Here is a 16,837-nt window from a genome sequence, read left to right on the forward strand (position 1 = left end):
ATTCCTTATGGCATAAGTAGATTAACATGTTAAAATCTCCAAGATCTATTTGTCTTAAAAGACTAAGAGGATTAATGGAGATAAATCTCATAATGAGATTGTGCAAATGCACAAGAAGCTAATTATGGTGAGACATTTTAATAATTATAAAATTCCTTAAATATATTAAAGTCAAGATATGTTAAAAGCCCTCCACTAATAACTATGATGATAGTTAGAGTTTTACATAAGTCGATACAGCTCAGCTGTGGGCTTGTGTCAAAACATCTATAATTTATCATAATTATTAATGGGTTGACTTAACTCAAATTTGTTGACTTGTTTAACGCAACTAAGTTAACTGATTTGAGGGGGAAGTGTTAAGAATATAAGGCTTAACAAGAACATACCGAAAGTCACATAGATTTGTGATTGGCAAGTTAAGGCCTACTTGATGAATGTAGCATGTATGTACAGTTCAGCTGTGTGCATTCTATATAATTCAGGGTTTCGGTCCTATTAGGAATTGTTACCAACCAATTCCCGACTCTAACAATGAGGGCTATTGGACTTGAATAAAATAATAGGAGTTATAAAAGACCTTTATTAAATATATTCCACAAATACTAAAACTCTGTTTTAAAATTTTAGATGGCAAACACAAGTACCTTATCACTGCGAAGCATTCTCGAGAAAGAGAATATTCTCATCGGTTCCAACTACCTGGATTGGTATAGGAAACTAGAAATCGTCTTAAGACACGAGAGAAAAATTTACGTGCTCGAAGATGAACCACTGAAAGAGCATACACCCAATGCTTCAGACGATGATCAGTCATATTATTCTCAATATATGGAAGATGTACTGGATGTGCAATGCATCATGTTGTCTTCTATGTCTCCCGAGTTGCAGAGACAACATGAGAACATGAGTGCTAGGGAGATTGATCAGCACTTGCGTGAACTCTTCCAAGAGAGTGCAAGAGTAGAGAGGTATGAAACCTCTCGAACACTATTTTGTACCATGCTGGAGGAAGGCAACCAAGTTGGATCTCATGTACTCAAGATGATTGGGTACATAGAGAGGCTTGAGAGCTTAGGTTCTAAGTTGGACCAAGACTTGGCTGTTGACCTAGTCTTGTCATCGCTACCTCCATCATTTTCCCAGTTCGTGTTGAATTTCAACATGAACAGCGTGGACAAGAGTTTGACTGATCTAATGGTAATGCTGAAAACTGCTAAGAAGGATACGAAGGTAAATCCTTCACTACATGCAATGATGGTCAGAAAGACCAACAAGCGCCCTAGCACCGAGAAGTTTAATCCCAAGGCTAATGTAGTGAAGAATCCTAGATATCAAGCTCAGAAGAAGCTTAAGAAAGAGATGCAGGTACCCCAATCTGATGAGAAGGAGGCCATGTGCTTCCATTGTGGCAAGAAAGGTCACTGGAAAAAAAATTGCTATATTTTCATGAAGAAGAATGGTAGTGGAGCGGATGCTTCAGGTGTCTTTATAATAGAGAGTAATCTTTCTGTTTCTTCATCATGGGTCATAGATTCTGGAAGTAGTTCTCACATTTGTGCGAACATGCAGGGTCTAAGTGACTGCAGATGGTTGTCCAAGAGCGAAATGGACCTACGAGTAACTAATGGAGCGAGAGTTGCTGCATTAGCTGTAGGAACCTATTAAATAAATTTACCTAGTGAACTTGTTTTGAATTTAGAAAATTGTTATTTTGTTCCTAGTTTCACAAAAAATATCATTTCGGTGTCAAGTTTAGACACCAAGGGATTTGTATTTCAATTCAAGGACAAATTATGTTCCTTTTATTTGAATAATATATTCTATGAGAATGGTTCATTGAATAATGGTCTTTATGTTCTTAACTTAGATGAACCGATCTATTGTATTGAAAGTAAGAAACAGAAATTGCATGACTCAAACTTAACATATCTCTGGCGCTGTAGACTTGGTCATATAACCCATAAATACATCGCTAGATTACTCAGTAATAAGTATTTGGACTCTTTTGAATTAGAGCCCATATATACATGTGAAGCATTCTTACAAGGCAAAATGACCAAGAAGTCATTCACCAAGATAAGTGAACGAGTAAAGGAACCACTAGAACTCATACATAGTGATGTTTGTGGGTCATTGCAAGTTTAGGCTAGAGGAGCGTATACCTACTTCGTGACTTTTACTGACGATTAAAGTATATATGGATATGTCTACTTAATTAGACATAAGTCTGAAACTCTAGACAAGTTTAAGGAGTTCAATAATGAGATAGAAAATCAATGTAGCAAGAAGATTAAGGCCTTTCGGAGTGATCGAGGTGGCGAGTATCTAAGCCAAGAGTTCATTGATTACCTAAAAGAGTGGGATAATTTCCCAACTTACACCTCCTAGAACACCGGAGTGGAATGGTGTTTCAGAAAGGAGAAATCGCACGCTCATGGATATGGTTAGATCAATGATGAATCATGCAAGTCTTCCAATATTATTTTGGAGCTATGCCTTAGAAACAGCAGCACATACACTTAACCGAGTTCCAACCAAGACTGTAGATAAGACTCCTTATGAATTATGATTTGGAAAGAAACCAAATTTATCTTATCTTAAGATATGGGGTTGTGATGCTTATGTAAAGAATGAAAATTCTAATAAGACTGCAGCAAGATCCATAAAATGTACGTTTGTAGGTTATCCCAAAGCTACAATGGGATATTATTTTTATCTCCCAAGTGAGCACAAAGTTATTGTTGCTCGATATGCTACTTTCTTGGAAAAAAAAATTTCTAAAGAAAATAGTGGGAGTAAAGTAAGTCTTGAAAAAATTATAGACTCTACAAACAGGTTGAAAGATAAACAATTGGATAATGAGACAGTGCCACAAATACAAGTGTCTCCTTCATCCGAGACTGCACAAGAAACGCGAGATCAACGTAAGTCTACAAGAATACATCGAGAGTCAAACAGATATGGTTGACTGATATCCCAAGATGAGGAAGTGTTACTCATCGAAGCTGATGAATCATCGACTTACGAGGAAGCAGTTGCTTCAAATGATTCTGAGAAATGGCTGGAAGCCATGAAATATGAAATGGACTCCATGTACACCAACCAAATTTGGGAGTTGGTTGATGTGCCAATTGGGGTAAAACCCATAGGGTGCAAATGGATCTTTAAGAAAAAGATTGACATGGATGAGAATATAAGTACCTATAAAGCTAGGCTTGTGGCAAAGGATTTCAATCAACGTTAAGGAATTGACTATGATGAAACATTTTCGCTCGTTGTAATGCTCAAGTCCATTAGAATTTTGCTAGCTATAGCAGCTTACAAGGACTACGAGATTTGGCAAATAGATGTTAAAACTGTTTTCCTAAATGGAAGGTTGCATGAGGAAGTATCTATGGTATAACCTCCCTATTTTATAAAATTTAAGAATGTCAATAAATTATGTAGGCTCAAGAAGTCCATTTATGGACTAAAGCAAGTATCTCGGAGTTGGAATTTGTGATTTGATGAAGCCATTAAAGATTTTTCTTTTGTCAAAAATCCAGAAGAACCTTGCGTTTACAAGAAGGTTAGTGGGAGCAAGATTACGTTCCTAGTGTTGTATGTTGATAATATACTTATTATAGGCAATGACATTCCTAGCCTAGAATCTACCAAGACTTTGTTGGGAGAGTGTTTCTCAATGAAAGATCTTAGGAATGCAACCTATGTCTTAGGTATTAGAATATACCGAGATAAACAAAGTATGTTACTAGGGTTGAGTCAAGGTGTATACATTGATAAAATGCTGAATAAATTCGGTATGCAGGACTCTAAGAGAGGATATTTACCAGTGTCACATGGTGTGCATCTTTCCAAGGCTATGTGTCCAGGAACACAAGAGGAAAGAAGTAGAATGGACAAGATACATTATACTTCGGCTATAGGGTCCATAATGTATGTTATGATTTGTACTCGACCAGATGTCTCGTATGCATTAAGCATGACGAGTAAATATCAATCAAATCCTAAAGAGGGTCATTGGACTACGGTAAAGACTATCCTCAAGTATCTTAGAAGAACAAAGAACATGTTCTTAGTTTTTGGAGGAGACGAAGAATTAGTCGTCAGAGGATATACTGACGCAAGTTTTCAGACAGATCAAGATGATCTGAAATCGCAGCAAGGATATGTAGAGGAGTTCCAAGCAGGAGACAGTTGAAAATTCAACAGCTAAGTCCGAGTACATAGCAGCTTCAGGGCAGCAAAAGAAGCTGTGTGGATCAAGAACTCCATAACGGAACTTGAAGTGGTTCCTAGCATTGTTAATCCAGTTGTACTATATTGTGCCAATAATGTGGCTATAGCATAGGCAAAGGATCCAATGTCTCACCAACGATCCAAGCATGTACTAAGAAAGTATCACCTTCTTAGAGAGATTATTCAAAGGGGTGATGTGTTGGTTAGTGATAACCATGATTTTGGCTATATCATCTTGATTCATAATGCATATTTTTAATGATATTTTCATAACTTAAAGTCATATTTACTCTACATTTCATAATTTCATTTTATCTTGGAATTAATTACAAATTGGCTTATTATCATGGTATTTGGTGCTAATATTTTATTATTATTTTGTAGGCATCAAAAGGGTCATGGACTCGATCAGATCAGGTCACACTTGGGCTCAAATCTAGGGCTAAACGAAGTAATCAAGCCTTGGAGTGTTTTGGATCGTCCATTGAAGATCAAGAAGATCTGAGCCATCCGTCAAGAATCTTGTTCATCCAACCTAATGAGGAGCAGATCTAGTCCATTGATGAAGATCCGGAAGCTTTGATCCAGATCTGAGTTCATCTAGCCGTTGATCAAGCCCCGAGAGATCTGGACCGTTCGATCAGATTTGAAAGGGATATAAATCGTGTGAGAAGCTACAGTGAAGCTCGGGCTCGAGTGTTCACGATTTCCTCTAAAGTGTCTCCTTCTTCTTCTCAGCGACGGCCGACGCTCCCATTCTATTGTTCCAGATCCGATGAGCTTAGCTTCTTCATCGCCGACGATCACTGAGCATCTGGCGTTCATCATCTGAGGTTAGATTGCGGGCGAGGGTGTTTCCCAGTCCACGAGTTCGATTTTGATTTCCATCCGCGATCCAGGCAGAGGGTGTTTCCCATGCTCTGCGATTTTCATCAGCCACCAGAGCTCGAAGGGCGTTTCCCAGAAGCATCCGGATTTCCTTCCATCTACTGCATTCGCACCGATCTAATCAATTGGCCGAGTGATGCAAAATTCCAGAATTGAGCTACTGATTTTGTGTGATGAGAGTGCTACCCGATCCGGAACCTGAAGGACGGTTCCCAGAGGTTGTGATGGAGAGGATACATTAGCTGGAAGTTATATTCTTCGCTGGTGGTCATCCGAAGGGTGTTTCCCAGAGGTTACTCTGTTTCTGGCAGATTGTTGAGGTTGAATTCGGGATCTGGATTGTGGAATGCTTAGGGTTTAGTTTTCTTTATGTTTTCTTTGATTTGTTCATTAAACTTGCTCAGATCGGAAGATCTGATCCCTTTTTCCTTGCTATTTCTTCTTTACTTCATGTTCTTTGTAATTCTGTTCTGAACATTTCGTTACAATTTTGATTTCTTTGAATTACTGCAATCCAAATCATGTTTTACCACTGGATTAGTTTGCTAACCAGTTTGTGTTTTGAATTAGATGCTCTATTAACATTAGTTTAATTAGTTTAGGTTATTTAGTTAGCTAGTCTTAGTCCTCTACTTTGGATCTATTGTTGATTGTGATAATGTTTAAATTGTTGAATTCTTAATGTGATGTTTCTGGTTATGAATTTCAGTTCAATGTTGCTGTTTATTATGGAGGACATTGAGTCAAGTTGTGAATGAATCATTTGAGCTTTTCATTGCTTACCTTAATTTCATATGGTTAAATAATGCTGAATGAATGTTGTTGATGCTTGATTGTGAAGTTGATTGAGCTTGATGAGACGCAAGAAAATAATGTTCATATGAGAGAACCTTTCTTTGATTCTGATCTTGCATGCATTAAATGAAGACAATTTGAATTGTAAGTCAAATGATATACTTAGTTGACCTTGTTGATATAAGAATTGGACTTGAGTCAATTATAGAATTTTTACACACATTCACTAGTCTCCTTGGAAAAATACGACTTGGGACTCCTTACTACACGAATTTTCATTAAGTTTAATGAGTTTCAATTTTTATTAATTTGATGTGCCACGTGACATGTAATATGATCAACACCAGTTAGCAGAGTAGATACCAGCGAGAATATCGCAGACCCACTCACAAAGGTCTTACCTCTACAGAAACATGAGACCTATGTGAGGAGCCTAGGACTAAGAGTCTGTAGTGTTTGGCAATAGTGCAAGTGGGAGATTGTTAGTGTGTGCACTTATGTACCAAGACACTCCTTATGCATTTTGTGGATAATTATTTAATAAAGGTAAGAATTTATCATTAATTATTTACTTTTCTGTACATATAAGATTAATAATAAAGCTCCACAGATTAATGAGTATATTAATATGAAAATCGTCCTTGATCAGATAGATATCTAGATGAGACATGGATATCTAGATCAACGCTGAGTATGACTAGGTCGAGATAGACCGAGAGATGGATATCCAAGTTGTACTTGCGGTGCCTTGAGTTTAGAGGTACACTGGACACAACCTGCTCAAGAGGAGACCACATATTAAGCATCTTGGTTATTTCTCTTATGAACGAGTGTAACTGATCTTTTGACTTCAAACCTTCATTTATTCTATGCGTGGAGTTATGTGCTTTGACGCCGTTAAAAGCAATCTTTATCTCGGATTATGATTAATACGGTAGTTGGGTGTATGACAAAGTGTAGAGAGAATAGTGTTGAGTCGATATAGGATTTATCACTCTCTTGGATTAGGAGTTAACATCCTGGCTACTTGATAGAGATATTAGTGACTCAAAATCTATAGCCATGGGAGGAATGATTTATCATTCAAGAGGAGTCTATTATATCTTGGAATTCAAGTAAAACAATTAATTTGGTAATGGTGCATAATGTACCGAATTAATTGGGATGTAGGCTTAGATGAACAGATTGAATTATACAGTAATCGGTTCATGGTGGTTTGCAGTTTATGACTGATATTAATTTTATCGCGTTGGGTGGCTAAAAACTATTGTTAGACGATTACCTTAGTCTGTGTATGGATTTACACTACCATCGTGTATAATGTTGGTGCGGGAAGCATCCAACGATCGAACTCAAGTTTTGATAATGGCAAAGGGATTCAAAGTTAAGTTTAATTATTACCTATGTGTATGATTGAGTGTTTTAGAAAAGTCCTAGCTGCGATTAGGTAAGTGGAAAACCCTAGGGGATGGTAACCCTAGGTCATAGGGGGTGATAACCCTATGCGGAAAGTCTTGGCGGGTCGAAGCTTCGGACAAAAATCCTAGGGGGCGATAACCCTAGGTTGAAATCCTGGTGTCGTGAACCGGGTAGAAGTTTGGACGGGTCATGGACCGGATGTCCGGCATGAAGACCGGAAGCATCGGACGCTGAGCAACAGTCCAGTCGATCTGGAGGATCGTATTGACAACAGGTAACTCTCCTGAGAGGAGTAGGTGAGGATGCGTTCCCCCGAAGAGGGAACAGTAGGCATCGGTTCGACCTAGGGTTTCCAGTTGGAAATCCGAAGTCAGAACTGGACAGTCCAGCGACTGTCAAATATTTGTAATTATGTATTTATTTATGTACTAACTTTGTCTTGCAGGATATGTATGTATTTTGTAGACTAACACATTTTGCAGGGACAAAAGAGTACACTTGGCCTCGGATGAACAGTGTCCGAAGCGCCTCCATGGAGCTTGGAGGCGCCTCGGGTGCAAGTTAGAAGGAGTCTGCGAAGCAGACTTGGAGGCGCCTCAGACAGAGATGGAGGCGCCTTGGACCAAGGCTTGGAGGCGCCTCCAAGTGGATCAGAGAAGAATTCTTCAGCGCCGATCCACGCATCTAACTCAGGGTATTGGAGGTGCCTTGGATAGTGTTGGAGGCACCTCCAGCACTGTATAAAAGAGGGATTCGAGCAGCAGCCAAGAACAACAATTCTAAAGCGAACCATCTCCAACGTGCTGCTAACGAAAGCTTCCGATCAAGCTGCGACAAGTTCCCGACAACTCGGCACTCCGTTTTCTATAATTTAGTTGTCGGTATTACTTTAAAGTTCTTGTGTACTCATTCTATACTTGTACTGAATTTTACGAGATTATAGTTGTTGCCCAACGTAAACACTCAACGAGCGTGGGCCTTGGAGTAGGAGTCGTCACAGGCTCCGAACCAAGTAAATCACTTGTGTTCGCTTGTTGATTGTTTTATTTCCGCTGCATTTATTACTCGAGTTTTACGATTCTGAAATGAGTGAAAGTCACGAGCGCTATTCACCCCCCCCTCTAGCGCTTTCGAACCAACAATTGGTATCAGAGCGGGGTAGCTTCGATTTGGTGCAACCACCAGCAAAGCAAATTTTTCGTGGTGTTTTTAAATTTTCGGAGTCGATCGGAATTAGTATAATTGCTATATTCCGATCTAGTTTTTTTATTCGAATCGATTTTTTCTCGAAGTTAGTGCAACACCACTCGAGTTCGTTCTTTTTCTATTTCATACCGCACTGCTAATCTAGGACCAAGTCCTGGGTCATTTTTTTTATTTTTTCTTCGTGTTAAATTTTAATGGCTTTCTAAGAAGGTCCTAGCATTGCTCGACCCCCGCTCTTCTCTAGAGATGATTTCGGATTTTGGAAGAACCGGATGGAATACCACCTCAAGAAACAAGTTGAGATGTGGATTATTATCCAGACCGGTCTCGAGCTTTCACGCGATGGCACCGGAGAACTGGTTTCCTGCATCAACTGGGACACCAGCATCATGAAAAAGGTGGAAGTTGATGCCAAAGCGACTTGCATGCTACAATGCGGTTTGACAAAAGAAGAACTGAACAGAGTCGAACCATTCTCAAGTGCGAAAGAGCTGTGGAACAAACTAATCGAGCTACACGAGGGCACCTCCGATGCTAAAGTAAATAAGCGTGATTTAATTTTAAATAAATTATACAATATTAAAATGCAGGAAGCTGAGACGGTCAATGTAACGACTCGCCTTCTACTGACTAGATTGTAAGGTCAGGGGTTACATTATGCTAAACTATTCATGGGCGATCACTGAATAGTAAGGTGCGGAAAAGCTGAACTAATTAAAACTCTCTGCTATTTTCTATAAAATCTGGATTTTATATTCAGAATACACTTCTGAAGTTGTACATATACTAAAGAAGGGAACCTAAACTTTCTATTTGATCAAAAAGCTGAAATTAGACACTTCTAGCTGAAATCAGACTTTCCAATCGATCGGCTGATCGATTGGAGTTGTTTGATCGATCCATTGATCGATTCAACGTGCTACTGTGCACGGAGGTAAATTCGGCATCGATCATCTGATCGATCCAGTCAGGTCAATCGATCCGATAATCGATTCGGCAGCTCTCTGTACACGAAAGTCGCGTTTCAATCAATCGGCTGATCGATCGAGGACTTCTCAATCGATCAGCTGATCGACTCAGCTGCTCTCTGTTCGCGGGGAATTACCTCCCAATCGATTGGCTGATCGATTGAGGACTCCTCAATCGATCGACTGATCGATTGGGTTTCTGATTTCACTGAAATCCCTCACGAACTCATTCAGAACCTCCAAAATTCAACTAAAGCATGAACAATTTTACTAGTCATGTTATTACTCATACCTTACTAACTAATATCAAGATAATTAGCAGTCTAAGCATGGCATAATACATAGTTTCACAAATCATGATACTTAGCATCCTAAAAGTGCAGAAAAGCAACAACATAAGGAAGTACTAAGTTTTTAAATTTGCTAGTTTCCCAAAAATCTTTATTCCAGGTTCCTTCTCACACACATCTTGTCGCATTGCCTTCCAGCCTCCGCTAATCCATCTTCCCTTTACCTTTATCTGCAGTATAAGGAAAATGAAACTATAAGCTTGGGAGCTTAGTAAGAACCATCTACCTCACAAAAACATGCATTCAAAGAAATCATGCTTTCAAGGATGCTATTTGAAGTATATGCTGATGATCATGCTGAAAATGCTAAAACATGGCATATTGACATACAAGTCATGGCAATCAAGGACTGAACAGAAAGCTATTTGTTATATCAATAAGAAAACTAAACTGAAGCTGAGCTGTATCCACATATCTGTTTTGTGAAGTTTGAAAACTATTTTCATAATAGGTCAAAATAATAATCATGCTACTGATGGACCCGGCAACTGTACTTGCTATGCGCGCATCTCTAACTAGAGCCGAGGTAGCTAGTCCCGAATCTAGTAGGGTTTACTAGGTTATCTAAACCTAGGGACGACTATGGGAGTCCAACCCAAGGACAACTAAGAGTCAAGTACAGTGCCACTGATAAAGTAAAATATTAATTCATAAGCTAATTTATCTTATCTTGCTCTTACTAGGTTATCAGAACCTAGAGCTAGGTTATCTAAACCTAGAGGCGACTATGGGAGCCCACCCATTGGACCGTAGTCTCATACAAACTGAAGCAAGACTAAGTATGCTATTTAAAATACTTCTATGGCCTTTAACTTAGCTATTAAAATGCCCATTGTGGCATATAACTGTACTAGTCATTTTATCGAGTACTTGGTGTGCTCTAATTCTGCATATGGCTGAACTAAGAATGTAGAAACATACGATTAGCTACTTATACTGCAGGTGAGGGGTTACTTACATCCTGCGATAAGTTTTCTTACAATCCGATCGCTAGGTTTCCAGAGAAGAAGATCTCTTCGGCGATCCTCTTGCGTCTAAGCGTTCTTCTCGCGGAGAGGAGCGTCCTCATATCGGAGACGTCGCCGGAAGGTGCTCCTACGACCCTAGGGATGGAACACTAAGTCCCTTGGGTTTGTGCGTCGAGAAGGTGAGGAGGAGAGAGGGCGGCGTGTGAGGGTGAAGGTGAGGGAAAGTTGTCGATCACATACTAAATCCCCACTTAAATTCCCTATTTATATTAAGTGATTAATTCGACCCAACTCAATCATAAATATAATTCCTCTCCTCTTCTTTCAGCAAACCCCTGCTGGGGCCCCTTGGTTACTAGAGTCACTGATGTGCGTAGATTATATACTCTTTTATGCATGTTTTTACGCACATTTACATACTTTGAGCATGCTTGATCTATGCATTTTTATACTTCCAGCTTTCCTTTTAGCATATTTACTCTTTTGGTTCGGAGATCTGCTTTTTGTGCATTTTCTGTACACAGGAGTCGATTTGGTGAAGAATCTACATCTTTGGGCATGCATTGGAGGAAACGAAGGGAGAAAGCACCGGGCCGTGTACCTCACACGGCCCTGCACTGGTATGGAGCTCGGGCCGTGTGGAGTTTGGCACCAACAGAAGAGGAAGATGACATGGCCGTGTGAACCTCGCACGGCCGTGTCAAGATTTGAAGCCAACCAGAGCAGAAGCCTTACATGGCCGTGTGGATCTACAGTAGTGAGATTTCGAGACCAAGCGGCGTGTGCACCACTGCGGCCGTGTAGCATTTCCGAGACTAAGCGGTGTGGCGTGTGCACCACACGTGTAGCATTTCCGAGGCGAAGGGTTACGGCGTGTGGAGTCACTGCAGTGCATCTTTGCGAGAGGGCTGGACATGGTGTGAATCTCACTGCAGCCGTGTCACGGGCCGTGTGGCGCGATTCCTCCTCTATTTAAACCCTTCTTCATGAATTGAAAGGGGATCTCTCCCCCTTTGGGAGAAAGCAAGATTTGGTGGTTTCCTCCCATTCTTGGGAGGATTTCTGGGCGATTCTAAGGGAGATCTCGACGATTTCGACTCCGGAGCGAGGATTGGATCCGAAGACAAGGCTTCTTCGTAGATAAGTTTTCTCTTTCCCCCTCTTCTTGTTTTCTTGGATTGGGGATTCAAGGAATGCTTGTAATCTCTATTTCTTCGGGTTTTCTTCCTCGATTCATGGAGTAGATCTTGTATTCTAGGATTAAGGGAGTATTTGTATGATGGATTGATGTAATCTCTAATGGATTTGCCATTTTCTTGTTTCAATGACATTGACTTGCTTGTATCAATTAGATCTTGAATGATTAATGGTGATTTGTGCTTAATTCTCATTCTTGATTGATTGTTTGGATTTCTTGTGGACTTTGTAAAGATAAACTCTCACTCGATCATCCGAGGGATCCACGTGACAGGTGCAAGCCCGTGTAAGGACGTTTGAGAGATAATCTTGAAGAGGAAATAGGGATATTCAAGAGAGTAGGATGGATTTTATGACTAGCTGCTTGTATCTTGATAGATTAATGAGTCGTGGGCTTCTACGTTGATATCCGAGGAAGGCATAGTAATAGGTGCACTTCTGTGTAAGGACAACATAGGTACATGTCTAATTAATCCTATTTAGATATATTTCTCAGTCCTTAGCCGGTTGTCTATTGCAAGAGGGAACCGGCAACTTTCTACATGTTTGGCAATTGAGGGATAAGAATTGGTGAACCATTTACATTCAAGAAATCTTACAAAGAAACCGAAACTCCTAGAATCTCCCTTTATCATAACCCAAAACACTAGACTCTTGTTTGTTGATCTTTAAGACTAGATTTGTTTACCTTTACTTTGCTTTTGAAATGATTGGATAGTTGTTTAGCTAATTCGCATTGAGGCATTTCTAGTGCTTATTCCAGTCCCTGTGGATACGATAATCTTTTATATTACTTGCGACATTTCCGTACACTTGCGGATCGTAACAAGTTTTTGGTGCCGTTGCCGGGGACTGCGCTATAACATTAGGAATTATCAATTGAGTTAGACTAAACATAACATTTGTTTTCCTTTCATATTGCATAGTTGTAACTAATCATTAGATTTCTGTTTTTTTTAGTTTCTTGTATAACTTTCACTTCTTGTTAATTCTTTTAATACAAATTCAATTCTGCATTTTTGATTCTTCTAATTTTCTTTTTGTGTCGAATTGCTATCTGCTATCTTGTTCTTGTGTATGCGAAGATCTAACTTTGCAGGGGAATTCTTTCCTTTTGATCCTGAGATTGATAGAACTTTCCATAAAAGAAGAATTCTGCAAAGGCAAATCGAAGAACAAGAATATCTAAACATGGTGTAAGTCACTAGGAGATTATGGAGCTCCAAAGTCTGCGAAACAAATGGGAGCAATTGTTTACCCTAACATACAAGCAAGAAATTTTATACTCAAACCATCTTTTGTTTCCATGGTTCAGAAAACTCAGTTTGGAGGATTAGAGATTGAAAATCCTTATTCCCATTTGATGGAGTTTTATAGATATTGTTGTACTTTGAAATATGAAGAAGTTTCATCTGATATTATTCAGTTGCTTGCTTTTCCTTTTAGTCTGAAGGGTGCTGCAAAAAGATGGTACAATTCTCTAAAGTCTCAAAGTATCAGAACATGGGATGAGTTAGAGCAAAAATTCCTTGACCAATATTTCCCTCCAAGGAAAACTACTTATTTGAGAAGTCAAATTTTAAATTTTAAGCAATTGGATGGAGAAAAATTGTACCAAGCCTGGGAAAGATATTCTTCTCTTCTGCAGTTATGTCCACATCATGGAATTGAGAAATGGTTAATTATGCATTTGTTCTATGTTGGGCTTTCTTTCTCAAATAAGAGTCAACTGGATTTAGCATCTGGAGGGTCATTTTTGAAAAAAAGTCTAGAAGAAACTTTTGAGATAGTTGGCAGAATCACGCAAAATTCCAATGATTGGGTAGAGCAAGATAGTTCATTCTTGACAATGGATATCATTAAAGGAAAGGATGATGTTGAAAAAGGGCTTATCTTGAATCAAAGTGATTTCCAAACATTATTTCCTTGGTGTTGTGCATCATTATCAAAAACATTTGGTGAAAAAGCATTTTCAACAGAAAAGGGGGTATGTCTTGGTGATCATAAGGAGGAAGATCTGTCTTTAGACAATGAAGAGTTGTTAGAAGAAAGCTTGGCTGAAGAGGAGACTATGTTGACAGAACAAGAGCCAGTTCTTCCAGAAATAGTACCACTTCAACTTGAACTTAAACCATTACCCCCAAATCTTAAGTATGAATTTCTTGGGCCAAATTCTACTTATCCAGTTATAATTAGTGCTCAGTTAAATGAGTTTGAAACAAAAAGACTGTTGGATGAGTTAAGGTTGCATAGAAAGGCCATTGGATATACAATAGATGATATAAAAGGGATTAGTCCATCTCTCTGTATGCATAGAATTTTACTTGAAGAGGGGTACAAGAACTCAATTGAGCATCAAAGGAGGCTAAATCCAAATTTAAAAGAGGTAGTAAAGAAGGAAGTGATTAAACTACTTGATGCGGGGATTATTTACCCAATTTCGGATAGTGCATGGGTGAGTCCAGTCCACGTGGTTCCAAAAAAAGGAGGAATGACTGTTATCAAGAATGAAGAAGATAAGCTAATTTCAACACGAACAGTGATGGGGTGGCGAATGTGCATTGATTATCGGAAGTTGAATAAAGAAACAAGGAAGGATCATTTCCCTTTACCATTTATTAATGAAATGCTTGAAAGATTGGCTAAACATTCTTATTTTTGTTACTTGGACGGATATTCTGGTTTTTTTCAGATTCCGATTCATCCTCAAGACCAGGAGAAGACTACTTTTACTTGTTCTTATGGTACCTTTGCCTATCGTCGGATGCCATTTGGGCTTTGTAATGCTCCAGCCACTTTTCAGAGGTGCATGATGGCAGTTTTTTCAGATTTAATAGAGAAAATTATGGAAGTTTTCATGGATGACTTCTCAGTTTATGGGAATGACTTTGATTCTTGTTTGTCAAATCTTTCTACTGTTCTAAAAAGGTGTGAAGATACAAACCTAGTGTTGAACTGGGAAAAATATCATTTTATGGTTAAGGAAGGGATAGTTTTGGGGCATAAAATTTCAGAGCGTGGTATTGAGGTAGATCCAGCAAAAGTGGAAGTAATAGACAAATTACTCCCACCCATCAATATAAAAGGAGTTAGGAGTTTTTTAGGACATGCTGGCTTCTATAGACGCTTTATTAAGGACTTTTCAAAGATTTCCAAGCCATTAACTAATCTGTTGATTAAAGATGTTGAGTTTTGTTTTGATAGCGAACGTATTGAAGCCTTCAATAAAATTAAGAGTGCTCTTACAACAGCTCCAGTCATTCAAGCACCTGATTGGGATCTTCCTTTTGAAATAATGTGTGATGCTAGTGATTTTGCTGTAGGAGCAGTTTTGGGACAGCGAAGAAATAAGATTTTGCATGCGATCCATTATGCAAGTAAAACACTTGATGCAGCCCAAGTAAACTATTCTACTACGGAAAAGGAATTATTGGCAGTGGTATTTGCTATTGATAAATTTAGATCTTATCTAGTGGGATCAAGAGTAATAGTATATACTGATCATGCAGCTATCCGGTATCTACTTGGAAAGAAGGACGCTAAACCTAGGTTAATCAGGTGGATTTTACTTTTGCAAGAGTTCAACCTTGAGATTAGGGATAAGAAAGGAGCTGAAAATGTAGTAGCGGATCATTTGTCTAGAATATCTCAAAAGTCAGAAAATGAGGTGGATGTTGATTTGCCTATTGATGACATATTCCCGGATGAACACTTACTAGCCTTATCAAGTGTGAAAACTCCTTGGTATGCAGATTTTGTGAATTTCCTTGCTAGTGGAGTGTTACCTCCGGATTTTTCTCATCAACAAAGGAAAAAGTTTTTTTCAGAAGTTAAGAATTATGTTTGGGATGAACCTCTCCTATACAAGAAATGCAATGATGTGATTTATCGAAGATGTATACCTGAAGAAGAGGTTAGAGATATTTTGTTTCATTGTCATTCTTCGTCCTATGGAGGACATCTGGGTAGTTCAAAAACGATTACGAAAATTCTTCAAGCAGGATTTTATTGGCCAACCTTATTCAAGGATGCTAAGTTGTTTGTTCAATCCTGTGACCAATGTCAGAGAACTGGGAATATAACTAGAAGAAATGAAACAATGTTAAATTACATTCTTGAGGTTGAGTTATTTGATGTTTGGGGAATTGATTTCATGGGACCTTTCCCTCTTTCATATGGGAATAGGTATATTCTTGTGGCAGTAGATTATGTGTCCAAATGGGTAGAAGCTGTGGCATCTCCTACGTGCGATGCGAGAACAGTTATCAAATTATTTAGGAGTATTATCTTTCCAAGATTTGGGGTGCCAAAGGCAGTCATTAGTGATGGAGGATCACATTTTATAGAGAAACAGTTTGAAAACTTACTTAGAAGATATGGAGTGAAGCATAAAGTAGCAACACCTTATCATCCTCAGACTAATGGGCAAGCTGAGATATCTAACCGAGAAATTAAGTCCATATTGGAAAAGACTGTATCTACTTCAAGGAAGGATTGGGCGTTGAAACTAGATGATGCTTTATGGGCATATCGAACTGCTTATAAAACTCCTATAGGGATGACCCCATTTCGATTAGTTTATGGTAAGCCTTGCCATCTTCCAGTTGAACTAGAACATAAGGCTTATTGGGCAATTGCAAATTTGAATATGGATTTAAAAGAAGCAGGGGAGAAAAGGAAGCTTCAGTTGAACGAACTTGATGAATTAAGGATGGATGCATATGAGCATGCTAAATCTTACAAAGAAAGGACAAAGAAATGGCACGATCAACACATCCTTCGTAAAGACTTTAATGTGGGAGAT

At 38.9% G+C, this 16,837-nt stretch overlaps 1 protein-coding gene across 1 annotated transcript in view; it reads left to right on the forward strand.

Annotated features, from left to right (window-relative positions):
* Positions 1 to 1,002: 1,002 nt before the first annotated feature.
* The window catches only part of LOC121979592, a gene marked incomplete at its 3' end in the record, with an annotated part of 32,004 nt that continues 16,169 nt past the window's right edge, over positions 1,003 to 16,837 (forward strand). The window contains exons 1-3 of the mRNA XM_042531586.1: positions 1,003 to 1,653; positions 15,566 to 15,946; positions 16,070 to 16,829. Of these exons, the coding sequence (XP_042387520.1) occupies positions 1,003 to 1,653; positions 15,566 to 15,946; positions 16,070 to 16,829 (1,792 nt within the window). The remainder of the gene's footprint in view (positions 1,654 to 15,565; positions 15,947 to 16,069; positions 16,830 to 16,837) is intronic.

Source organism: Zingiber officinale, chromosome 5A (genome assembly GCF_018446385.1).
Source record: "Zingiber officinale cultivar Zhangliang chromosome 5A, Zo_v1.1, whole genome shotgun sequence".
Classification (NCBI taxonomy): Eukaryota; Viridiplantae; Streptophyta; class Magnoliopsida; order Zingiberales; family Zingiberaceae; genus Zingiber; species Zingiber officinale.